Below are 26,274 nucleotides of genomic sequence, written 5' to 3'. Positions count from 1 at the left end.
AATAACGTCCATGCATTCAGCAGCCCAATTAAATAGGCCTACCTGTCTGTCATTAATGTTAATCAAACAACAAAAGATGTCAAATAAATGTAGGCTAGGCTATATGTTAAATAAACCTACTGTATCTGAAAAAAGATTATTTTAAATTTACTATTGTTTTTGTAATTTGCTTCTTTGTTCTTTTATATAGCCTAACACAAATAACTTATCAAATTTCTCATATTAGCCCATGTTCATATTGTCCACCTCTTGCCCACCTGTAGGCTACATACCAGCTGATATACAATGTAGTCTTTATTTGGGTGGTCAATCTGCATTTAAAAGTTTGAAAGGGTTTTAAATCTTCTAAATCAAGTAAAATGACTCAAAATAATGTAATTTAAGCATAACAAAGTCAACTTTAATCATATAAAATGTAATTTACCAACATTAAAACCAGTTATTCTTTTTGAGATCATTAACATGACCACAAGACATTAAATATGAAACATATTTAGCACAAAACATTTTTTTAAAAATGACGTGTGTATGAGTGACAGGTCCTGACATCCCTGACAGGAAGTAGTAATATCCTTGTGGTTTAAGATCTCTGCATCTTAATGCAAAGGCTGCAAGTTTAGTTTTATACATGAGTGGTAATCTTTAAGCACCTCACGGGCCCATTTAAATTTTGATTCAGAAAATCATGATGCACTTACAAAACAAGATTCGATGCATCAATTTTTCAACTATGCCTTTCGGCCACAAATCATTTGAAATAAATCATTCAGTAGATTTAGGGTTCGCTTTGCTCTTTCCAGCATATGTGGAAGTTATGGGTTGCTTAAAGGTTCTCTGTTTGGATTTGACAGACGTGAACAGACTGTTGTTTCTTTCTTTTCTTTAGGACACATAAAAGATGATTTTGTGAAAAATTCAAATGAGTGTGGCAAATATTTTACAACACTTGTCTGTAATGTTTTGCAGTTTACATATGTCAATGAAAAACTAAATTTAAATAAATTAAAATTATAATTATTGTTCAATATTATAATTTGTTCGGTGAATGCATAGTAATCCATCTGGGAATGTTTTTTGTCCCCAGCTCTAATTACTAAGATCATTATCTAGCTTAATCACTTTTGAGCAAAGCATTTATCCAAAAGCTGCTAAATAATGGAACTGTGCTTAAAATCTTTGTATTCTTATATTATATACTCTACCATTTAAAAGTTTGGGTCAGTAAGATTTTTAAAATATTTTTGAAAAAAGTCTCTTATGCTCACCAAGGCTGCATTTATTTGATCAAAAATGCAATAGAATTTTTTACAATTTAAAATAACTGTTTTAAATTTTAAAATCCCCTTGTAGTCAATAATTTCACCAAAATGATGTTTAAACGTTTTTTCCTGTTTTTTCATTTCTTCATCCCTTAAAATAGCTTGAATGTAACTCCACACCCTTGCTTAATTTAGTATATGCGAATCTATGCATATGCTAATTAGCCCCGCCTCCACTCACTCACACCAGCTCACAGATCCACTCGCTCAACTTACTGAAGTAAACGCTGCACTATGGTATCGCTTTTTACAATGTCGGACACATAATGGTAATTAATATGATTAGCCTTTTGCTGTACTATTTTATCAAACAGCTAATAATGTGCTCCTAATGTTACACAAACCATGTTCCCATTCATCATCTCAGAGTCAGATAGCTGCCTTCTAAAAATCAGCATCCTTACAAACACTTTGAAAAACTTAAAATGTCAATGGAGAAAGGCATATAGTTCATCATAACGTCGTAATATACATCATACACCTGCTATATTGCTAAATCTACCCGATTTTTTAAACAGAAAAATATACCGAGATAACTTGGCTTCTCTCGAGACTCCCCTGCTAGTTAATGATATGCTAAAGCCCGCCGGCATGTTGACGTGATTGGTTACAAAGTAGTTTGTGATGTCAAATCATTTTTAACAAAATGATGGATAAATTAAATGTAAATTAATTTGATTTTAAATTGATTGTAATGTCTGATTACTTTCCACTATTACCATTATGCCCCATAGCAAGAAAATGAACGCTTTGCTTTAACTTGTGAAGTTTTTTTTTTTGCTGTCAATAACTTTTGAAATGAAGCATCTACAAAATAAGCAGCTTCCTTAAATATTTCTTCAAAGGCAGGTGTAAGCACCTTTGCAAAATCATTCTATTTTAGATTGCAGCAATGACAATATTTTGAAAGTAAGTGCCACACAGTGGATGACAGCTGAAAAATGGCTGAAATGGTAACGCTGGCTGCACTAATCAGTATAAAGTATAAATATAACTGCTTAGTCATGGATCTGTCTATACTGCAGCGGCTGTGACACACTTCATTATGTCAGGTTTTTCCTCTTGGGGTTTTAAATAGCAGGCCTCTAGTGTTGCAAGACTGTTTAATCCTTAACATTTGTGCTACAGGATTGAAGCAAGGCTTTGTTTTACAGTGGGAGGAAATGAGAAAACAAGATCTTACTGATGTCTCAAGGAATATTGTAAACCATGTTTTCTTCTTCCTGTCAGAGAGACGTATAGTCAATTAGTTTGTGTCTGACCCTTGTGACGTACACTTGTGTACTAGTCCTCATCTATTTTATCCTTATGATCTCCGTTCCTTTCTTAATCATTGTGTAGGTTTTTAAGCAAGGCATCATTGATTATTGCATTAGGCTGATGACTGCTGCTTTTGGCATGCATATGTGCGGTGCTGTCAGAAAGGTGTTGTTAATGACAAAGATTGGATCTATCAGTCAACCCATTCTCATTAAAGTTGATGACGACCCAATGCTGGTTTGAAAAATTGATTTTGACAGTGATGTTAAGTGTTTGTATGTAGAATATGTGTGTGTCACTGACAGTTAAAGGGTTAGTTCACCCAAAAATGACAATTATGTCATTTATTACTCACCCTCATGTCATTCTACACCCCTAAGACCTTCGTTCATCTTCGGAACACAAATTAAGATATTTTTGATGAAATCCGATGGCTCAGTGAGGCCTCTATTGCCAGCAAGATAATGAACACTTTCAGATGCCCAGAAAGGTACTAAAAACATATTTAAAACAGTTCATGTGACTACATTGGTTCAACCTTAATATTATAAAGCAACAATAATACTTTTTGTGCAACAAAAAACAAAATAACAACTTTTAACAATGTCTAGTGATGGCCGATTTTAAAGGTCCCGTTCTTCGTGATCCCATGTTTCAAACTTTAGTTAGTGTGTAATGTTGTTGTTAGAGTATAAATAAAATCTGTAAAATTTTAAAGCTCAAAGTTCAATGCCAAGCGAGATATTTTATTTAACAGAAGTCGCCTACATCGAACGGCCAGTTTGGACTACATCCCTCTACTTCCTTCTTTAATGACGTCACTAAAACAGTTTTTTGACTAACCTCCGCCCACAGGAATACACAAGAGTTGCGCTTGTAGAGTGTGTTTGTCGCCATGTCGTCGAAACGCTGTTATTTTCATCCCGCAGTCCAATCACCGGGTCTGATTCCGGCTCAAATTGATAGGGTAAAATTAAAGACATGTTTACAGTAACACTGAGCGCATCCATCTCCACGTTATGGTAAGATGCGTGACCTTTCCGGGCAAGGTTCGCTTCGCTAAGCTGCTGTCGAATCACAACACAGGAACCGCTGGCACAATCAGAACTCATTGCGTATTTCTGAAGGAGGGACTTCATAGAACAAGGAAGTCATCAGCCCGTTTTTATGACAGTGGAAACAGCGGTATACAGATAAGTAAATTATGTGAAAAATACTGTGTTTTTTTACACGCGAAACATGAACACATGTTATATTGCACACTATAAACACAATCAAAGCTTCAAAAAACCATGAAAAACGGGACCTTTAAAACACTGCTTTGAAGCTTTATGAATCTTTTGTTTCGAATCAGTGGTTCGGAATGCCAAAGTCACGTTATTTCAGTAAACGAGGCTTTGTTACGTCATAAGTGTTTCGAAATTTCAATAGTGCATGTGACTTTGGCAGTTTGATACGTGATCCGAACTACTGATTCGAAACAAAAGATCCTTAAAACTTCGAAGCAGTGTTTTGAAATCAGCCATCACTAGATATTTTTAGTACCTTTCTGGGCATATAAATGTGTTTATCTTCAATTATCTTGCTGGCAATAGAGGCCTCACTGAGCCATCGGATTTCATCAAAAATATCTTCATTTGTGTTCCGAAGATGAACGAAGGTCTTACGGGTGTGGAACGACATGAGGGTGAGTAATAAATGACAGAAGTTTTATTTTTGGGTGAACTAAGCCTTTAATACTGTTTTTTTTTTTCACGTACGTGTGCGCATGGGTGTGCAGGGAGAAAGAGGAGCAGCTGGTTTGGATGGACGACCTGGTCAGGATGGGAAACCTGGTCCGCCTGGAGTTCCTGGATTACGGGTCAGCCTCATTTTAAAAGCATCCTCAATCAGTTTGAGTCTTTTCCTAAATGTTTTTTTTTTTTTTAGGGTGACCCAGGAAAACAAGGGGATCCTGGACGAGATGTGAGTACTTCTGTTCTTCCCTATGTCAAATCTGTTTGTTTTGTATCATGATGTTGCCACTATTGGCGGCTACAAATCAGTCCAGTTTTCAATCAGAAACGTATTGTTATGCTGGATAAATAAACATTAAATTGTTGTTTCCTAGGGCTTGGCGGGACTAAGAGGGCCTCAGGGACCACCAGGACCACCTGGGCCAACAGGAAATGATGGCACACCTGTGAGTAATATCACGGCTTAATTTGTGTAGGGGAAATCATTTACCCATACAAATTCCCACACCAGTGCATAAGCACATTATCACATCAAAATAATGTTTTGCTTTATTTCAGGGTAAAGCAGGGGAGGATGGGAAACCAGGACTGCCTGGAAAAACTGTAAGTGAAGCTGTAATCTGAATGACAACCCAAAATCTATTCAAAAACCTTTGAATCTACTGTACATGCAATATATGTATGTAACATATTCTCACAACAAACCCATTGCTGTTGATATATTCAACAACCCCATTGTAATATCGGTAGCCTATGTGAATTTCCGAGCTGGCACTTGGTCCTTTAAATCCTGAGTTGTTTTTTATGAAGTCAATCTAGAATGCAGTACGCAAACACTCGTTCCAGTTTAGTAACCACACCACAGCCTTTGTCCTCCATAAATGAGACGATTAAACCATCCTGCTGATTATAAATCACCCTCTTAGCAGCCTAATGAGCTTTCAGTGGGAGGTAACTCAGCCTAATAAATGCTTTATAGTTGAAATATGTGAGGAGTTTCAGTCAGCCGTGTACTAATGTTCGGTTAACCTGATAGATTACGCCACTGGAGCTGGGCTTACGCAAAACCCGCTCGTCCTGCAGTTTCTTCTGATTTACTGATCACAGCCCTGAACCAGCTGTGGTAATTGCCGGAGCTATATTGGGCTGGATGGCACCCGTCATATATCTGTAACACATGGCTGCGTGTCACACGAAGCATTTAGAAGAGAAATTACTGCTTGAATGAGCTGCACAAAATTACAAGAGTTCTTATACCAAAACAGGAAGAGCTGATTACAGGAAGTCTTGATTACAGAAATTATGAAAACGCGCCTCGCACTCATCCAGATGTCTGTGTTTAGCGCCTCGTTTTCTATCAAACTTTTTCAGGGCGAGGACGGCGTGCCAGGAGAGGATGGTCGAAAGGTAATAAAACACCTATTGTATGACTACATTGTAATTTTTGATAATTAGCCTCTGATCAAATATGGTTATGCCTCCTTCGCAGGGAGACAAAGGAGAGCAGGGGCCTGCTGGAAGAGACGTGAGTTTCTTGTACTTATCTTCATCCTGATCATCCTGTTCTCACTCTCTTCCTGCCTTTCACAACACAAGACAAGTCCATCACTGCTTATCATACTCGGCACCACATAACTCTTTCAGAATTTACATTTTAAGACTTTTCCGACAGCTGTGTTATGGAAAAGATTATTATTACCATTTGCGGATCTCATTCTCTATGTAGCATCAAAGGTAAGCGTGCAATAGGTTTGTAAAGGCTGTTCTTTTACCTAAGTGCCACCTGATAATGTTTCATTTTGTACTCTGTTATCTCAAAGCCTGTACCTGCTGTTTTCTTCCTGTGACTTGTGGCCACATTTGATTCTCAATGTACTCTGATTTTGTTGTTTTCTGTTATTCAGTCCATGTCATTATGTCTCTCTGCCCTTTTTACTTGCTTTTTGCTATTTGTCTGTCTCGCACAGCTACTTTTCCCATCAGCACAAATCAGATTTGTTGTTAAATGGATGTTTTCAATCATATAAACACACTCGCAAACATATGCACACACTCTCACACACATTTTAAATGCGTGGATGCTCTTCTTCCTGTGCTTGATGCTGAGTGCAGTCAGTAATTATGAGTCAGCAGCCTTATGGGAGAAACTCTTCACTGATGAGTTTATTTGATGTGCAAATTTATGCCCATTAATTAAGGAATTAATTTGTATCATGGTTATTTCTCTCATCTACTCTCTCTCTGTTTCTCACTCTCTCCTCAGGGTCGAGATGGGATAAAAGGTGATCAGGGCATTGCAGGACGTGTTGGCCCACAAGGTCCCATTGGACCCCCTGGAGTTCCTGGAAATGTCGGACCACCAGGATCTGTGCGTTTGTGTTGTGCATATGTTTCAATATAAATAGACTACTCTGCTTCTCTATTAATTCTGCTAAATTTATGCAAAGAGCTTTATATCTCTATCCGTCTCTATTTCTTCCAGGTGGTCTATGTAAAAGGGGAGCCGGCAACGTCTATTCCAGGGCCCCAGGGCCCTCCAGGAACCCCTGTAAGTAACATCTACCAAAGCTGGTTCTTAAGTTGTTTTTAGAGTTGGAGACTTAGTATTTTTGCACTTGAGAAAAAAGCATCACTTATATTTCTTCTGAAACTGAAAATCTTGTTTAGTTATTTATTATAGCAATGAAATACATATATTGCATTGCGGATTGAAATACCAGCAATATAAGTGCAGCTATGTATTCTGTCTTACATACTGTATTCATTGTTTTCTATCCATTAGGGAGTACCTGGAGTTCCAGGAGCTGCTGGAGCAAGAGTATGTTTTATGTGTGTGTGTGTGTGTGTGCGTGTGAGTGTGTTTTTTGTTTTGTTTTTTATATATATATATATATATATCATGACACAAGTTGTCATAATGTGACCTTTGTAGGGGGAAAGAGGTCTTCCAGGCTTGAAAGGAGATGTGGTGAGTATATTTTTATCCATGTGTAATCTAATGGTCACTGCTCTCAGCGCTGACATAAGGCAGTTCTCAGCATACCTGACTGTAATAATTCAACTCTTCTGATTGACAGGGTGATCCAGGAGAGGATGGCAAACCAGGAACTGTAGTGGTAAGGAAAACGCTCACGCAGAGTCACACATGCATTGTTGGCAAGATGACTAATGTTGTTATCCTACTGTTTTGTCACAGGATGTGAAGAGAGCGTTCTCAGAATTTGGCATTGAGGTACTGAGAAATTTATCAAAAAGATTGACAGTTTGTATGTAGATGTACATGTCACTTTCTCTCCTATACTTTACGTACAATTTCCATTTTAGGTCAGAGAACTGAAAGTATTAATTGATGACTGGAGCAATATGGAATCAAAGTTCGGTGAACTGGCCAAGGGAAAGAGGGGTGAAAAAGGAGATGTTGGACCTAGAGGCCCTCCAGGAGCAGATGTGAGTTAATATCATTCATACAGTGTGTGCGACAGAGTGGTGTCTGGTAGTTCAACAGTTGAAATGGGGTAGTGTGTTGCAGAACCTTTTGCAATGAAGATCATGCTAAAACTCAGTGGGTGCTGTCCGTGGTGCTGAAACTGAGTTCTGGTTAGAAAACATCCAGCAACTCTCTGTATTTATCAACGGTCTCATCCTCTCCTCTTCTTCTTTATTGTTCTCTCTTCTTTGCATACTGGCTTTCAGGGTGTGCGAGGTCTTCCAGGTGAGCGAGGTGTGAAAGGAGAGCAGGGTGAGAAAGGGCCCTCTGGTCCACAGGGTCCTCCAGGCAGGGCAATTGGGGAGAGAGGTCCAGAGGGTCAGCCAGGACAGGCAGGTGAACCCGGAAAGCCAGGAATACCAGGAGTACCAGGACGAGCCGGTGAAATTGGAGAAGCTGGCAGACCCGGGGACAAGGTAAAGAGAAGAGAATTGCTATGTTGTTACTATAGCAGTTTTACATTTTGTAGAGGATAAAGAGCTGATTAAAGAAGACACTTCATATAAAGTTATTGTTTAAATTAGATTAAAATTTGTCTTTGTTGCAGGGAGATAAAGGGGAGAAAGGGGACAGAGGGCAAGCTGTAAGTACCATTGCTATCATTTATCACCAGCAAAATATATATTTTATATATATTATAAATTTATTGCTGGTGCATTTTCTTGAATAATATTTATTTACATATATATATATTTTAAAAGCCATGAAGTGTATAATTTCCATCCAGCAGTTTTTGCTTGGTATATGTTCAAGCCCTACTTGTTTTCATATGGAATAAATCTTCTCTTTTTAGGGTCCGGCTGGATTGCCTGGCCTAGGAGGGCCTCCAGGACAGAAGGTAAAACAAAATGGAGCTCACATTCTTAGTACACTAGTGAAAGTGTACAGTGAACTGAAATTTTGTGTGTGGTAACATATTGATCATGTATGCCTGTGTTTTTCTAAGGGTGATTCTGCCACCGCTCAAAGTGGTTTGCCTGGTCTAAGGGGTCTGCCAGGCCCCCAAGGTATCAGAGGTGAGCCTGGAGCAGTAGGGCCTCCAGGATCTCCAGGAGAGCGGGTGAGGGTGGAGTTTCTGAAATGTTTATGTGTGGATGCTACCTTTATAGGTTTGTGACCTTAGTTGACAATCTGATCTGTGATGTGTTTCTCTCTCAGGGCTACACAGGTGCTCGCGGGGAGAAAGGGGACAAAGGAGCCAGTGGAGAGAATGGAAAAGATGGCTCCCAAGTGAGTATACCTTTAACAGACAATATAATTATATAATTGACAATAGAACTTTTTCTCTATTTATTTAATTTTACAATAAAACTGTGGTTCTGTTACCTTAGGGAAGTCCAGGAGATCCTGGAAAACCAGGGCAGGATGGAAAGCCGGTGAGAAACAAATTCCTATTAGTTGTGTGGCCAGTTAATACTTATTGAGATGGATTTTAATTGCTTTGTCTATTTAATTTTGAAGTTCATTATTAGTTTTAAGGTTAATTAAGCTTAGTTATTTGAACATATCTTTAATCCTGAGTATTAAACTTTGGCATGTAACTTGTCCCACACCGTTTGTATATAGTGTGTCTTGTTGTGGAAAATTGTGCTGTTACTTCTCTAAGCAATGAGACAATTTTATGCCTGGTGGATGATAAAACAGGGAAAAAAACAACAACAGCATATACTAAAGGAGGGACCCAAGGCTTATCTGTGAACCAAAATACCATAAAGACTTTGGATGGGTTTTTTGGGACTTAGTCCAGTAAGTAACCACCATTTAACCAACCAGAACACCCTAGCAACCAGTAATTGCATAGAAACATCTTTTGCACTGGTAGGCACCACCTTCCAATGATGTCTTATGCATTCTTACAGTCATGCATATTGGTTTACTGTATTTACAACAAACCATGGTATGTTTAGATTACCAGAGAACGGTGAGTCCCACAAATATCCTAATGTTATTCAGAAGTTTGGTAATGTTCAGTGAATTCTGCAGCACTTTATGACCAGTTTACTTTTCATCAGTTACTATGATAAGTCAAGTATATCATAGTGTAGTAACCATACAATGTAGAAACATGCTGTCACTTATGAAATGGAGATGAAAAGAGAGTTTGGCTTTAGTGGGGAGGAGGAGAGTTTTAGCTCTCACTCACACCTTTACTTATTCTCCTCTGGAGCAGGGTTTGAAGGGACTGACCGGTCCACCAGGCCTACCTGTGAGTAACAGCATCCCAACATGGCAGCCTCTCTTAGGCTTGTCATGTAGGAAAGCCTGGGAATTTGCTGCGAGTTCTAGGCCTTGCTGTGAGCACTAGCTGACTTCCTTTGCTTGAGGCTCCATAGATAAACCACACAGAAGTAACAAATGCAACACTGCTTCTATCCGCTAACCAGTCTGTCTCCTCTTTTCCTCCACCACTCCTTTTTGTAATCCCTCTCCCTTCATTTTCTAATTCCACTCCACTTCAAAATTGGACCATCACACCTCTGCTGTTTCTACACTTCCTTTCCCTCCATTCCATCCATCCTCTCTCTTTAGGGCTTGCCTGGGTTCCCAGGAGTGCTGGGCAGACCGGTAGGTTTTCTGTGGCTGAGATTGTAGGCTGCTTTACTAATAATGGGAAGGGGGCCGTCCTTGTCTGTGTATTTTGTTTGTGTGTGTTTGTGTGTTCATTTATGTCCGTTAGATAGTCATACATGTGAGTTGATATATACATTACTATATGGCTTATTTCTCTGTGAGCAATGTAAATGTTTGTCATTTTTATACACTACCATTTTCATTCAGCAAGAGCCCATTAAATTGATCAAAAGTAACAGTAAAGACATTTATAGTGTTACAAAAGATTTCTATTTCAAGTAAATAATTTTCTTTTGAACTTTATATTCATCAAAGAATACTTAAAAAATGCATTACGGTTTCCACAAAAAAATATTAAGCAGCACAGCCATTTTAAACTGTATTGATAATAATAAAAGCACCAAATCAGCAAATTAGAATAATTTCTGAACGAACCCTGAAGACTGTAGTAATGGCTGCTGAAAGTTCAGCTTTACCATCACAGGAATACATTTAATTTTAAAATATATTAAAATAGAAACAAGTTATTTTAAAGTTTGCTGTTTTTGCTGTGTTTTTGATCAAATCACCAGCCTTTCTAAGCATAAGAGACTAAAATCTTGCCGGCCCTTAAAGTTTTGAACAGTAGTGTATGTATATTCGATGTTTGTGCAATCTTTGTCAAAAGTATACATTATGTCTGTCCATTCAGAGCTTGTTTGTGCTGTTTATGTGTGCATGTGTGTATGTGTGTGTCTATATGCTCTATATTTGTATCAGCCTGCTGTTCATACCAAATGTGTATTTTGCACAGGGGAATCCAGGAGAACCAGGAATGAGAGGACCAACTGTACGTATATTCAGTTTAACAGATTTATGTACATACTCAATAGTAATAATAAAAATATTATTTCTAACCTTTGGTTTGGTATTTCAGGGTCCGATGGGCGGTAATGGACTCCCAGGGGCTCCTGGTGTGAAGGTTAATGCTGCATTATTTGACATAGGCCCTAGAATTTCATTCATTAGCATTAATTTTAGATCAACCATAATAGCATGAACCATGTTAGCTATTTTATCCCTATTTGTGTCCTGACTATTTGTGTATGCATGTTTGTGTGTCATGTTTAGGGTGACCAAGGACAACCAGGCATTGGAGTTCAAGTAAGTTTTCCAGCTGAGTAGAGATGAATGCTTTCCTTAAGGCGATTTGATACACAGCAATGTGTTTTTGGAGTTACATAACTAACCCATCAGAGTTTACTCACTCTTCAATATTTTCTCTTCATTCTTCAAGGGCCCTCCTGGACCTCAGGGCAATAGAGGGTTACCTGGAACTACAGGCACTCCAGGAGCCATAGTAAGATAAAAACGCAATATTGGAGTCTTTCCAATAGCTCAGAGGAGTTTGACCTCTGTCTCTCCACAGAGGTCATTAGACAATCTCTGCAGCTTCAGCACAGAGCCTCTTCACATGCTCTGTTTATCCCTCTGTGTCTTCGGTTTGCCCTTGGATTTCAGAAAGCAAAATTACAGTATTTTTCCTCCTCGCGTAGGCCTATTTCAGCAGATACCGCTTAAATATCAGTGTACTGTGATGTTCAGTAGATCCTGTGGGTTTTACATAGACATCTTGCTCTTATATAATGTGTTGATTTATTTTTGTTTGAGTAGGCATAAATGCACGCATTTTCAAATGTTTGCAGGGACCACAAGGACCCCCAGGGCTTCCAGGACAAGTGGTGAGTAAATAAACATACCAGACATCATATATTACAGAAAATTCTTATTACGATAAATGCTCTATTACAAGTTTCCCTCTTCAGCCAGTCAGCAAAATTGCGAGGAAATGCATGGTTGAGGGTCCAAGTAACAAATGACAAGAGCACTTGACTTTGGATTTGAAAAATAATATAGCTGTTTCACAGTGCCATCAGAACTGCTTCTATGAGGTTTGAGAAAGATTGAAACTGAATCCGAAATTCACTCTCTCAGACGGACACGCTTGGTCTCAGTCGTGCATTTGGTGCAGTTGCAGGCACAATCCAAAAATGATATCATGATGTATGTACTGCATGAATGAGTATGGTATTTTGAGGTAGTTGGCAATACCCAGACCTAGTTTATATGAAGCGACTCTCTGTTCTCCTGTTCTCTCACGAAAAAAAAAATACACATACACACACACACACACACGTTTAGTAATCTAAATGCGGACATGGACTTCTATTGTTTTTATATAAAGCTAGTTTTAAATGCTAAAACCAAACATTTTTACCCAAATTATCAATATGTAGGTACACACAGACACACACACACAGTCTATTTATGCAATACATCACACATTATTTGAGATTTAGAGCACGCATAAGCCTACTTAGGTGAATTTCAATTATTACTCAATTAATTGTCAAAACAATTGTTGATTACTTGATTACCAATCTAATTGAAAATGACAGCCCTTTTGAAGATTAACCAGCAAATATCATAGCATCACAACATTCAGTATTGTAGTGCCAATAAAATATTTTGTTTAATTCGATTTTCCTTTTCTAAAATATTTTCTAAAAATTAAAACTTTTTATTAAAGGGTTAGTTCACCCAAAAATGAAATTTCTGTCATTAATTACTCACCCTCATGTCGTTTAAAACCCATAAGTCCTTCGTTCATCTTCGGAACACAAAGAAAGACATTTTTGACGAAATCCGAAGTTTTTTTTATCCCCAATAGAAAGCAACATAAGTAGTAGTAAAGACATTGTTAAAATAGTGAATGTGACTACAGTGGTTCAACCTTAATGTTATGAATCAATGAGAATACTTTTTGTGCACAAAAACAAAACAAAAATAACAACTTTATTCAACAAATTCGTCTCTTACCTGTCATTCTCCTACGCTGTTTATGTTCAGTTTTACGTCAGAACGCGACGTGATATAAACTTCTTTTTTTTTTATAAACAGAGCATAACTTGCTTATAATAAATAAATAAACCAATCCTGACAACTGTTGCTAACAACACATGTAGACATTAGCATATGATTAAAACATTAAGAGAAGGAAAAAAATATATAAGGTACAGTGGCAAGAAAAAGTATGTGAACCACTTGCAGAATCTGTGAAAATGTGAATAATTTTAATAAAATAAGAGAGATCATACAAAATGCATGTTATTTTTTATTTAGTAGTCCTGAGTAAGATATTTTACATAAAAGATGTTTACATTTAGTTCACAAGACAAAACAATAGCTGAATTTATTAAAATAACCCCATTCAAAAGTTTGTGAACCATTGATTCTTAATACTGTGTGTGGTTACCTGATGATCCACGACTGCTTTTTTGTTTTGTGATGGTTGTTCATGAGTCTCTTGTTTGTCCTGAGCAGTTAAACTGAGCTCTGTTCTTCAGAAAAATCCTCCAGCTCCTGCAGATTCTTCAGTTTTCAAGCATTTTTTGCGTATTTGAACCCTTTCCAGCAGCGATGTTTACATATACTTTTTCTTGCCACTGTATATTTACTTTTTCAGGAATACACTGTTCCATTACTTTATCTGCAGGATTCATACATTCACATACGTACACAGAAATGTATTTTATTTGTTTCTCTAGCATGCTTGTCTTAGTGATAAGTGATAATGAAATCTGTTATTTGCTCACTTGTTTGAGTAACAAGGTTATCTTTAACATTTTAACATAATGACATAAACAGGGAGAGGGGGGCAAGCCTGGGGTCCCAGGAAGAGATGGTGTTCCAGGGAAAGATGGCCTGCCAGGGTTACCTGGGAAACAGGTGAGTGATCAGATGCCCTTGACATTTACAAAGATATATGTGCAATAATTTCATGGTATTCCGCCTCTTTTTTCATGTTTTCTTTGCTTCTTTCTGTTCTTCCCTACTTAACCACTTTCTCTCTGTCTTATTATCTCTCTCTGTCACTTTTTTTCCAGGGTATTGCTGGACCTATCGGACCCCCAGGACTTAAAGGAGAGCAAGGAGACAGCGGTCCACCAGGAAAGGTGCATCCATATGTGCATCTGCATGTGTGGATTTGCACGTAATGTGTAGCTTGATTGACACTATGCTTTTAATTTCCAACCTGTTCAATTTATCTCTCTCGCTTTATTTCCACTGTGTTCTGCAGTCTGTCACTGGACCCCCTGGAATGAAGGGTGAGACGGTGAGTTGTTGCCATGGTTACATCATAGCGAACACTGTGTGAAGATCAACCTGTCTCACCTGCTTGAAAGATAATCTCATTTGAACCAAACATAATGTTAGAGTGCTATGTACGTGAGATCTTCAATAGATCTTCTCTCAGTGTTATCAAACCCAAATGCCAACTGAAGAGCAGCACAAAGTCTTAAAGTAAACCTTGGCCAAGTGAAGACTTTTATTTGTTCAAGCCAAGCAGAGAAGCTCAATTTTATTTTACTTGAATCTAATATTTTATGACTCCTATGGATAAAAAAAAAAAAAAAACTTTCCTTGATTCTATGTTTTTTCATACAAAGTTTGGGCATTTTTTTGACAGTTCCTATATACTTTCCATCCAGTTTCATTAACTTCTGTATTATGTTTGCTGGTTTCTTTAAAACAAATCCAACACAAGAAGGTTTGCTGTGTTTCATAACACAAACTTACTGACAACAAGTTAAACCTATTTGTCTTGAACAGAATTGGAACAGAACAGAAATTGACAGAGGCAATACATTGCAACAAGATGAATGTTAAATATAGCCGTGCTTATTATATAACCACAAATCTTAAACATTATACATACTAACAAGAGACAAATGTTCTAAAATTGCTTACTAATTGTCTGCTATTTATATTGAACCAGTCATAACCATGTAAAGCCAGTAATTAAGCAAAATCAGAATGTAGAGACCATTCCACAAATTATGTTGGTAAAAAATAACGCACATTGTTGTACAGTAGAATTAATACAAAAAAGTGCCTTGCTTTGTTGACTTCCATTTTAAGTGCCTTATTTTATTTGTTTTCACAATTTAAGTGACAAGTCAGCATTATTTGTGTTTGATTAATATATTTAGCTGTATGTAGCTGTACCTTCAACCTCTAAAAAAAATCTGATACAGTGAGTAACTTTATGTGCAAACTCTGACCCTCTTTTTCAACATTCTGCCATCTCTCTGACACAAATACTCTGTAATTGTGCCTTATTGTGTATGAGTTTATTTAGGTACTGGCACTGATGTGCTCCATATATATATTTACCACATTTACTGACAGGAAAGTAAACTGCTGTGGCTGTTTCACATTAAATGCCATGGGCAAAATCCATCACCTGCCTTCAGTGTATAGCCGAACACTTCCAGGAGTAACAAATCTGTCAAGAGATCCCATCCACAGTTTCAACTATGATGGAATCTTAATAATATCTGAAAAATATGCACATCATGTTCTCAGAAATGTGCAGACTGTCCTGAAAAAAAAAAAAACCACACGAATGGAATAAACAGAACTCAAGCGTTTATACAGTACCAATTCTCCTGAGGGAAGTGGATGGCTTATCTGCACTGCACCATGACATAGATTGTAGATAATGCACCATAGATTTATTTCTGACATGTATATACCACATTATTAACTCATATCTTTTGGCTGATTGTTTAAGGGTCCTCCTGGTCAGACATTGCCAGGCACCACTGGAGAAAGAGGCCTTCCTGGATCACCTGTGAGTTTCTCTCATTTTGGTCATGTATGTGAGGACCAGCCAGCTATTCATACTGATGTTTTTATCACCATTCCAATCTTTCTGAAGTTTAAAAGTGTTGTTCTGGATATTTATTCTTTTTTATGACCCATTATTTGTTCCCACAGTTTGCCGTCATATTCTGTCATCAGCCATCCTTCAACATTTGTAGAAATAATTCTGACTTCATATTTCATACATATACTGGTTTTATTTGTGTGCCTGTTTTGTATTTTAGGGCCCAAAAGGAGACAAGGGGCCAGCGGGAATAAAAGGAGAAAGAGTGAGTACTGTCTGATATTATAATAGAGCACCAATGTACATTGAGCAGAAATGGAATTTAAAGTGTTATTTACTTGCAGGGTGCTGGGGGTGATCCTGGAGATCCTGGGGAAAGTGTGAGTACCTGCATTCACTTCAGAGGCAGAACCACCAGCACCGCCATCCATTTCATCTCCACTATAATATGTGGATCCTTAAAAGACTCTTTCACATTAATTCTTCAGGGAATGAGAGGACCACAAGGGCCCAAAGGAGTCAAAGGAGAGGCAGGTGTGGGGATGCCTGGGCCTCCAGGACAACTTGGACCCATCGGCTTAAAGGTAATTGATTAATTTTATTTTGGAGTTGCAGAGATGTATAGTAACGAAGTAGAACTACTTCACTACTGTACTTAAGTACTAAAAGGCGGTATCTGTACTTTACTAGAGTATTATTTTTTTCTCCTACTTCCACTTTTACTTCAGTACATATTTTCGATGAGTTTAATACTTTTACTCCGATATTTTTTTATGTGCTGCATCGTTACTCGTTACAATTATAAAAATGTTGATGAAGCTGACGCATCAATGAGCGAATCAAGTGATTAAGAAGCTGCGCGTGCTCCCGTTCTGCCTTTTGATCAGCTAAAAAGATCAACCAAAGACGAACCAAAAACACTACCTTCCACCCCTTCAACTTCAAGTGATCGTGGCTGTGAGAGTGAGGAAGGAGACCAACCCTTGTCAGGGTGCATATACGAGCAGCGAGAGAGGGAGAGCGCGAGCGAGCGAGTCCCGGCCGCGCGCGCGCATTCACCGTCGCGCATTCACCGTCTTAAAACAACACGAGCGCTGTCTTGCTCTCAAATTGCTCTCTATTTGTTTACATAGTTAATGTGCACTGTGAAGTAACATATACAAACAATGAACAGCTGTATTTTTATTAACTAAGATTAACAAAGATTAATAAATACAGTAACAAATGTATTGATCATGGTTAGTTCATGTTGGTTATTTGTCTAATACGTTAACTAATGTAATGTTAACAAATCAAACCATATTATAAAGTGTTACAAACAAATCATTTACTCAGAACACCTCTTGAAATGAGAATATAAGTGTGCTTACCCCATTTTTTTTTTTTTAGTAAGAGTGGTAGTTTAGCCTAGTTTAGACTGGAGTGAGGTGAAAACAGAAAAAAAGTGCAAAGCAAGTTGTTGTTAGCTAGCTGTTAATTTTATTCAATTGTATATGGTAGAACTATTAGTCAAAATAAACTTTTTGGTAATGAAATCAAAGTGCTGACAACAAACAAAGCATCTCAACTTGTCTGCATCTCAAGTGGTCTTCACGCACTCAATACTTGTACTTTTACTTTCAGTACTTGAGAAGTACATTTTAAAATAAACTACTTGCAATACTTAAGTACAAAAAATTTTGAATACTTTAGTACTTCTACTTAAGTGTGGTGCTTAAAGGTCCCGTTCTTCATGATCCCATGTTTCAAACTTTAGTTAGTGTGTAATGTTGTTGTTAGAGTATAAATAAAATCTGTAAAATTTTAAAGCTCAAAGTTCAGTGCCAAGCGAGATATTTTATTTAACAGAAGTCGCCTACATCGAACGGCCAGTTTGGACTACATCCCTCTTCTTCCTTCTTTAATGACGTCACTAAAACAGTTTTTTGACTAACCTCCGCCCACAGGAATACACAAGAGTTGCGTTTGTAGAGTGTGTTTGTCGCCATGTCGTCGAAACGCTGTTATTTTCATCCCGCAGTCCAATCACCGGGTCTGATTCCGGCTCAAATTGATAGGGTAAAATTAAAGACATGTGTACAATAACACTGAGCGCGTGCATCTCCACGTTATGGTAAGAGGCGTGACCTTTCCGGGCAAGGTTCGCTAAGCTGCTGTCGAATCACAACACAGGAACCGCTGGCACAATCAGAACTCGTTACGTATTTCTGAAGGAGGGACTTCGGGACTTCATAGAACAAGGAAGTCATCAGCCCGTTTTTATGACAGTGGAAACAGCGGTATACAGATAAGTAAAGTATGTGAAAAATACTGTGTTTTTTTACACGCGAAACATGAACACATGTTATATTGCACACTATAAACACAATCAAAGCTTCAAAAAACCACGAAAAACGGGACCTTTAAAGAGCACTTCAACTTTTACTCAAGTCACTTTTTTGATAGAGCACTTGTACTTTTACTCAAGTCTGGGTCTCTAGTACTTTATACATCTCTGTGGAGTTGTTACAGAACTTTTGCTAACAAACCTCAAGCCCTAAGTGTTAACTGTGGCATGTAGCTCATCCCACATTTTTTCACAGACAAATATTAAGCAGAGACAAATATGAATGATACCTAAAATCGACCACACAGCAATGCCCTAGCAGCCACATAGTCAACAAGAAAATGTATAAATCTAGTTTATATATTGAATCAAAGGTTTTTAATCTGTTGTAGGGTGACCCTGGCTTACCAGGTCCTCCAGGCCCTCCTGGACCACGTGGATTGGATGGGATACCAGGACTGGCAGGGCAGAGAGGCGAAGCAGGTCAGCCAGGACCCCCTGGACCACAAGGAGACAGGGTTAGTAGAGTAACTGCACATACAGAAACAAATGTAGACTAAAAATGACACACATGTTAAGAATGGCTATTGCTACATAAAGAAATATGTTAAATACCATCATAAACAAAATCACTTGCAGAATTTTCTGTCCATTGACTGCATCCAGTGATCGCAATTCCTCTGGTGCCTCTTATTGTTTAAGGGTCTACAAGGATTTATAGGCAAAGCAGGAAACCCAGGAACACCTGGAGCTGCTGGACCACCAGGACCTACTGTAAGACATGTTAAAATCATATTATGTGTATAAGCATTTGCATACAGGTGTTTCATAGAGCAAGTATAACTGTGTCTATCCCTCAGTGGTATTCAGTGATGTCTTTATTTTCATATTAGGGTACTGCGGGCCTTCCGGGACTCAAGGGAGATAAGGTAATTGATGTATTGCTTGCAGGGTGCTATGCTTAAACTTGTGCTGCTAATTTAAAAAAATTAGGAGCACAGTCAAAAATTTAGGAGCAGTTGAAGTAGACATGATAAAGGGGAGCTTATCAATTGTGACAGAATTCAGAATTCATGACAAAGAAAGGAGTTTACTTGCTGATAAATCAAATGATTTTCAGGGGGGGGGGGGGGGGGGGGGTAAAAAAATATATATTACAACAGTAAAATTACAATACTAATATTTATGGCACTTAATTTCTTTGCTTTCAATCATTAAACCATAGAGCTTTTATTTTTGCAGAAAACCACAGGAAGACCTTAAGCTTCTTATTTGCTGACAACAGATTTATAAATGATTCTTATTACAAGATGGTTGGCACATGTCATGTTACGTTATGTTACAAATGACGTGCATTTGAAAATGTTTTCAGCAAGAAAGTTTGCGTGGCACAGCATTTTCTGTAAACCAAGCCTTTCTGAGCCGCTGAAAATACCATATTATGAGCTGCTCACATGTAAATGAACAAAATGATGCTGTTCATTCTGAAACATGTAGTGCGTCAGACCATAAATGTACATAATTAAATCACAGTCTTTATGATTTTTACTCTCATTTGGGGCTTGGTGGGTGTTAATTTATTCATGAACTTCAGTCAGTTAAGTCTCACTGGTGTGCCTAAACAAGCCCTGGATTGGATCTGTTTAGGGTTGTTCAATCATTTTTCAGTATGTAGTACATAGTCCCACCCTAAGTGCATATTGTCACTAAAGCAAAATACAGATATACCAAATACTAAGACACCCTGAAATGTCTTTTCACTTAAATGTATGTAGATTATATAATATATAATTAAATATTTAGTGTTTTCAAAAGTGGTTTCAGACTTTTAGGCCCCATTTATGTGTGCTGTTTATTTTGGAAATAAGGAAGCGGGTCATCTAAATAGATAAAACTCCGTATGGTCAGAGGTTGAATTGAATTGTATTGAAGAGTACCACTATTGAAGAGTCATTACCCCTTTTTTTCCCCTCCACATTCAGGGTGAAATTGGAGTGGGAGTGCCAGGTCTAAGAGGAGAGCGAGGAGACCCTGGACCTCGGGTAATGTCCATGACTAATCTAACTTATGTTCATTTGCTTGTATGCGTATCAGATTGTGATGGTGGGTGTATCTGTCTAATTCTTTTAGGGAGAAGAAGGTCGGGCTGGAACAGATGGAGAGAGAGGCCCTACTGTAAATATACTCCTGCTTTCTGTTCACAACATTCAGCATTCACTCATTATTTTTTTATCCCACCACCTCCTGTTTTCTGTACATATTGATGTCAGATAGACAGAAACAGTCAGTCTCTCTTGATGGGTGTCATTGATCTGAGCCCTCACCTAGATGTGGAAAGGCTGATGCAGGGATAGAGGAGGCTGTACGAACACACTGTATTCGTCACACTTTATATTCAGGGCTAAGATGTGTTCGTCTCCCACTCGCTGCAAATTTCAAAACCATTATGAGTCAAGGCCTCGTGCAGCGCTGCACGTCTACTATCTACAATTGCATATAAATGCTCAGGCAAATAAGATTTCTCCTCTACTCATCTGTCTGTCCCACTGACAGGGTCCTCCTGGCGGTAAAGGGAACAGAGGAGATAAGGTGTGTATAACTTGTCGTATACTGCTACAATCTGTCTCAGGCTGTCCTTTACTCTCCTAAAAAAAGAAAAGAAAAGAAAAGAAAAATGTCATAAAATACTTTCATTTACTTGCATATGTTTTATGTCATATAAACTAAGATATAATGTTAAATATACCAATTCTTCACAGGGCGAGCAAGGTCCTTCTGGAATTAAAGGCGAAAAGGTGATTTGTTTTTTTCAATATGCATGATAAGCAGGACCATGTACAGTCAGCTGGTCATCATCGCAAAATAAACCCCTACAAGGGTGATCATGACACTGATGCGAAGAGAGCGAGTCTTGTACCACCCTGATGGGGTTTATTTTGCATATTACATATTCTATAATCTTATTTTTAAATAGTTAATGAATTATATATTGCTGTATTTGATTTTGAATCTTCAAGGGAGATACTCTGCTGGTGGGGGGGCCTCCAGGAGAGAAAGGAGTGAAAGGAGAAACCGTGAGTTAAAATTATTCGATGAAGCTGTGTCAGGTGTTTAACTGCTTTTGAGTCACTTTATAAAAAATTAAAGGCCAAAAATGAAGGTTAGTTTGCTGAAGGTCTCTTATCTTCTGAGAACATGTGCCTGTGAGAACTGGTCATAAAACATTTATGTGTGCCTGCCTCAGGATCGATTCTAGAGATTGTTAACGAGTCAGTAAGCAGCAGGATTATGGCAGATCTATTGGGTCGATGTAAACCAATCAGTTATATTGATCACTGCTCTCCTCAGGGGGAGCGAGGACCTAAAGGTGCACAGGGGGAAAAGGGTGCAAAAGGACAAGAAGGGCCACCAGGAGAACAGGTAAGAATGTTTTATGTACAAGTACAATATAATGTTGTGATATCTAAAATCAATTGTAGCATTTAAAACAATTGATTTTAGACAAAATAGTATATAATTTTAATATAGGCTATTTAACGGTTATTTAATCACCCTTAACATGAAAAAAAAAAACGATCAGCTTATTGGTATCAACCACAATTTTAATTTGGTGCATCCCAAATTAAATCCCAAAAATGGTTCTTCTCTTTTGGTTCCTTTTAAAGGTTGCAGTTTCAGAACTAATGTCTTTTTATTTGTTTAAATGTTCCTCCTAAAATTCCTTAGGTGAAAAAACAGACACAAATGTGATGTACAGTAAGAGCAATAAAATTTATGTGGATGGCTTAAGTGCAGAAAATTTGGTTTTAGAAGAATCTGATGAGAAATGTTTGAGAATGTTGAAATCTCTTACTTTTGATTACAGATGTTGAGATTTCTTCTGAAACTCTAAGATGTGTGAGATTGCTAGGCTCTCTTCTCAAGAGAAAAATCTATGAAGTGGGAGACTCACTTTGTTCATTTAATCTCATTGCTGTTTGGGAGAAATTACTAAGATACGAAAGAGATTTCATCTGTGATTTTTCTTTCATATTTGTAGGGTCTGAGAGGTGAGCCAGGAGAGAGAGGCTCCACTGGTTTCCAAGGAGCCCGTGGTCCTGGTGGTCAGAAGGTGAAAAATATCTTCTCTTCTCTCACAAATGAACATGAATAAACTAGGGCTGTCGATTTAATGTGTTAATGTGAATAAATAGTCATGGGAAAAAATAATGTGTTCAAATTATTAACACATTTAATGCACTCACCTCGCCCCGGACCTACGTAATTCGTCTACATTTCATAAAGTCGATTGGTGACGAACATGAAGCAAGGCAACAACTCACTGTGTGATGAAACCTATAGAATGCAGTTAGAATGCCCCTAAGATTTAGGATATCAGGGCAAAAATGGCTCTGTATGAGAATCATATTTATATTGTGATATAGTTAAGCAATATCACACAAGTAACAAACACAATATCGCATGAGTGCTGTTTTTGCCTTGAATAGCACGAATGAAAATGTATTATTGATTTTATACAACCATTCAATAAAAAAGAAGTTAATAAGACGCAATATTGTCTGCTTTTGCTCAATTTTGCCACTGAAAATATTACCTATAATGCCAGAGCAGAACTGTTGTGCGTCTCTGAGCAACACACAGCAATGGTTTTTATGAATGAATCTGCCTTTTGAGCAAATCATTTGGGTGAACCAATGATTCAATGGACCATTCATAAAGAGAGCCATTTCATTCCTAAATGAATCAGCCGTTTGAACGATTCAGATTAATGAATGACACGATAGGCCCTATTTTAATGATCTAAGTGCATGGTCTGAAGCGCATAGCGCAGGTGCACTTAGGGCATGTCCGAATCCACTTTTGCTAGTTTAACGATGGTCGGCACGTCAGGCGCATGGTCCAAAAGTGTTGTACCTAGTCTCTTAAAGAGTCATGGGTGTGTTTTGGGCGTAACGCTTCTCCATAGAGGAATCCTGTTATATTTAATATTTAAAAATGTTTGTGTGCTGCTGCGCATCCCTGTATGTGTAACAAGCAGAGTGTACACCCACCTATAGGTGCGTATTACTAACGCGCCCTTTAAATAACAAAAACAAATACTGCGCCATTGACTTTAGACCAGGTTTTTGCTGGTCAATAGTGCAGTCGTTTTCAGTTGCCTCATAATAGCAATGCGCCAACAATGCACCTTAACACATGCTTTCAGACCAGCACGCCCATGGGCGAACATATGGGCATGAGTGCATTTGCTATTTAAACAACATGGCGCTGGATGTGAAAATGATAACTGCGTCAGGCTGAAACTAGCAAAAAACACTTGCGTTGTGCCTGGCGTCGCATTGCGTTGGGTGTATGATAGGGCCCAATGACTTACTCATCAAGATATCTACCGCCACCTACTGGCAGTTTAGAGTATCATTTCATTAAAAAAACGATTTCATATTTCCATAAAAAAACCATTAAAGGTAGCCTATAGTTCACCCAAAAATGAAAATCCTGTCATCATTTACTCAGCCTCATGGCCGTTTATGTATAATAAATTCTATGTTGAATATTTATTTATTTATTTTTTTTTTTTTAAGGCTACTTTTTGTAATGGTTTTTTTTATGCTTTACTCATTTAACACAATAATGACTTTAAATTATCTTTTGGGGGTAATTTCTTAGCCAAATTTGATGTGATTAATTTGCCATTAATTAATCGCCACATTGTGTAATTAATTCGATTTAATCCCTTGACAACCCTAGAATAAACACACGCATATACATTAATACATTTGGGTATGTTTGCAAATGTACAGAAATGTGTGTGAACGTCATATCGATCAGGTTTTTGCTTATCATTTACAGGGTGAAGCAGGGCAGCCTGGCGTCCCAGGTGAAGCGGTGCGTATTCTTATTCAGATGCCTATAACATGAGTGCATGAATTGTACATACAGTCCCCAGACTCAGCTGTTTCTCTGTGACTACTTCTCATTTTTTTTTATCTGTCCTCTACAGGGAACACCTGGCAAAGATGGCCTGCCTGGCATGAGAGGAGAGAAGGGAGAGGTTGGGCACGTAGGTCTGCGAGGCCTCAAGGTGTGTGTGTGTGCATTTTAATGGTTGTCCCTTTGATTAAAACTCAAACTGACTCTTCCAAGCTTTATCTGTAACCTTGAGGAGCCCTTCAGACCAGATGATCACACTGCTTATAATTCCGCCACAGTCTGGATTGCAGGCCATTGTGTCTGACATTCATCTGCATATGTACCTTAGAGCCATCATATTAAAGTTTTTTTTTTTGTGTGTGAATATGTGTGTGTGCTTGCATGTGTAGAAAAATTGATTTGTCGAGTGCAATGAGGCACATGAAAGACTTCTGTGTATGAATCATTCCTCTCAGGGATACATGGGCCGCTGTAGACAGTACTAGCTGCCCTTCAGCCAGCGGCAACATAAACGCACTCACTCACATAGCAGATAAGAACTTTTATCTGTATTGGGCATCCCTTATAGACCTCTATCTGTTGTCACTAATGAGAAATCCAGTAATTGAAGGGTGTGTGTAAGTTTGTGTGCTTGTGTGTATGACTGACACATGAATAGTGTTTTATTCTTTGCAAATAGTCCCTCCCTGGGAGCTTTTCTCTAGTGTCATTGCTCCCTGTCACACTGAGTGATTGACAGTTTGATTGAGCTTTAATGGCTTACAGGGAGAACGAGGCTCCAAGGGGGTATGTGGACCGAGCGGACAAAAGGGAGACAAGGTGAGTAATAAAGAAAAGGAAAGTTTGTGTTGTGACGTCATGTTTTACTGGGAGTCATGAATTTTGTCTGTTCATAGGGAGATGCTGGGATTAATGGCAGACCAGGATTGCCGGGGAGGAAAGGAGAGCAGGTACGCACACACATTTATTTGTGTTTGTGAGGGATGCGATTCCTCCTGTTATCTTGGTTTGATTGCAAGTTTTGTTTCAGGGTGAGGCCGGGTCTCAAGGTCCAACAGGAAGTCCAGGGAAGGAGGGGCTCATTGGAGCCAAGGTAAGAGATCTGAGGTCTGAGATTATATTAAATGATAGTGTAGGATTGTTATGATACAAACTTTAATAATTCTTGATATCAATTATGAAACCATGGTAAAACTAATATGCTGTTGAACACACTTCATTAAAAAATGGTAAACATTACTATAAATATTAATAAATGTAATTAAAACAATGACGTTTTGTTTTAATTGTTTCTTTATTAAGCAAACATTGCATCACGTTTTTCAAGTAATTATTATGTGTATTATGTACACTATCATTCAAGTTTTTAAAGACATTATTAATACATTTATTCAGCAAGGGTGACAGTAAAGGCATTCATAATGTAACAAAAGATTTCTATTTCAAATAAACGCTGTTCTTTTGAACTTTCATCAAAGAATCCTGTATCCAGCATTTTTTTTTCTCAATATTTTTAATATTGACTCTGTACTACTGATACTGTATTTTATTCTTATTGTGATCTTAATATTGATTGGTACCAACCAGAGCGTGTGAGCAAAGTGGAGCTGTGTGACCCTCGCTCAATATTCTGCTCTATACCAGTGTGCTCAGCTCAGTCTCTCACGGCCCAAGAGAACACTCCCCTTATGTACTGCTCACGTTCACCGGTTAAACGACACTCGCTCAAACAACACAAACATATCTACATGCATATAATCAGATGCTTTCTTTACTGCTTTTTTCTCAACACTGTTATTTTTGTTATTAAGAGGAAAGCATGCAGCACATATTTACATATTCATCTAAACTGCGCTCTCATCAGCGTGAGTGGTGTCGGGATGTTCGCTAACAGTATACCACTGCAAAGGTATTTCAGACGTCTCTTTACC

The 26,274-nt window shown here is 38.0% G+C and overlaps 1 protein-coding gene across 1 annotated transcript in view; it reads left to right on the top strand.

The window, feature by feature from the left end:
* The window catches only part of col7a1 (collagen, type VII, alpha 1), a 73,767-nt gene that overhangs the window by 37,291 nt on the left and 10,202 nt on the right, over positions 1-26,274 (top strand). The window contains 47 exon segments of the mRNA XM_048199384.1: positions 4,360-4,440; positions 4,509-4,544; positions 4,690-4,761; positions 4,874-4,918; positions 5,687-5,722; positions 5,805-5,840; positions 6,579-6,683; positions 6,798-6,863; positions 7,098-7,133; positions 7,248-7,283; positions 7,393-7,431; positions 7,512-7,547; positions 7,640-7,762; positions 8,009-8,218; positions 8,350-8,385; positions 8,596-8,640; positions 8,749-8,862; positions 8,961-9,032; positions 9,134-9,178; positions 9,973-10,008; positions 11,167-11,202; positions 11,290-11,334; positions 11,484-11,516; positions 11,650-11,712; positions 12,059-12,094; positions 14,061-14,141; positions 14,300-14,368; positions 14,494-14,529; positions 15,991-16,050; positions 16,307-16,351; positions 16,431-16,466; positions 16,575-16,670; positions 18,805-18,930; positions 19,115-19,186; positions 19,306-19,341; positions 20,395-20,454; positions 20,543-20,587; positions 20,966-21,001; positions 21,172-21,207; positions 21,430-21,486; positions 21,761-21,832; positions 22,452-22,523; positions 24,263-24,298; positions 24,414-24,494; positions 25,109-25,162; positions 25,240-25,293; positions 25,374-25,436. Coding sequence (XP_048055341.1) covers positions 4,360-4,440; positions 4,509-4,544; positions 4,690-4,761; positions 4,874-4,918; positions 5,687-5,722; positions 5,805-5,840; positions 6,579-6,683; positions 6,798-6,863; positions 7,098-7,133; positions 7,248-7,283; positions 7,393-7,431; positions 7,512-7,547; positions 7,640-7,762; positions 8,009-8,218; positions 8,350-8,385; positions 8,596-8,640; positions 8,749-8,862; positions 8,961-9,032; positions 9,134-9,178; positions 9,973-10,008; positions 11,167-11,202; positions 11,290-11,334; positions 11,484-11,516; positions 11,650-11,712; positions 12,059-12,094; positions 14,061-14,141; positions 14,300-14,368; positions 14,494-14,529; positions 15,991-16,050; positions 16,307-16,351; positions 16,431-16,466; positions 16,575-16,670; positions 18,805-18,930; positions 19,115-19,186; positions 19,306-19,341; positions 20,395-20,454; positions 20,543-20,587; positions 20,966-21,001; positions 21,172-21,207; positions 21,430-21,486; positions 21,761-21,832; positions 22,452-22,523; positions 24,263-24,298; positions 24,414-24,494; positions 25,109-25,162; positions 25,240-25,293; positions 25,374-25,436 — 2,841 coding nt within the window.

This window comes from Megalobrama amblycephala, linkage group LG8, assembly GCF_018812025.1.
Source record: "Megalobrama amblycephala isolate DHTTF-2021 linkage group LG8, ASM1881202v1, whole genome shotgun sequence".
NCBI classification, from domain to species: domain Eukaryota; kingdom Metazoa; phylum Chordata; class Actinopteri; order Cypriniformes; family Xenocyprididae; genus Megalobrama; species Megalobrama amblycephala.
This window is presented reverse-complemented; position numbering and strand designations above follow the sequence as displayed.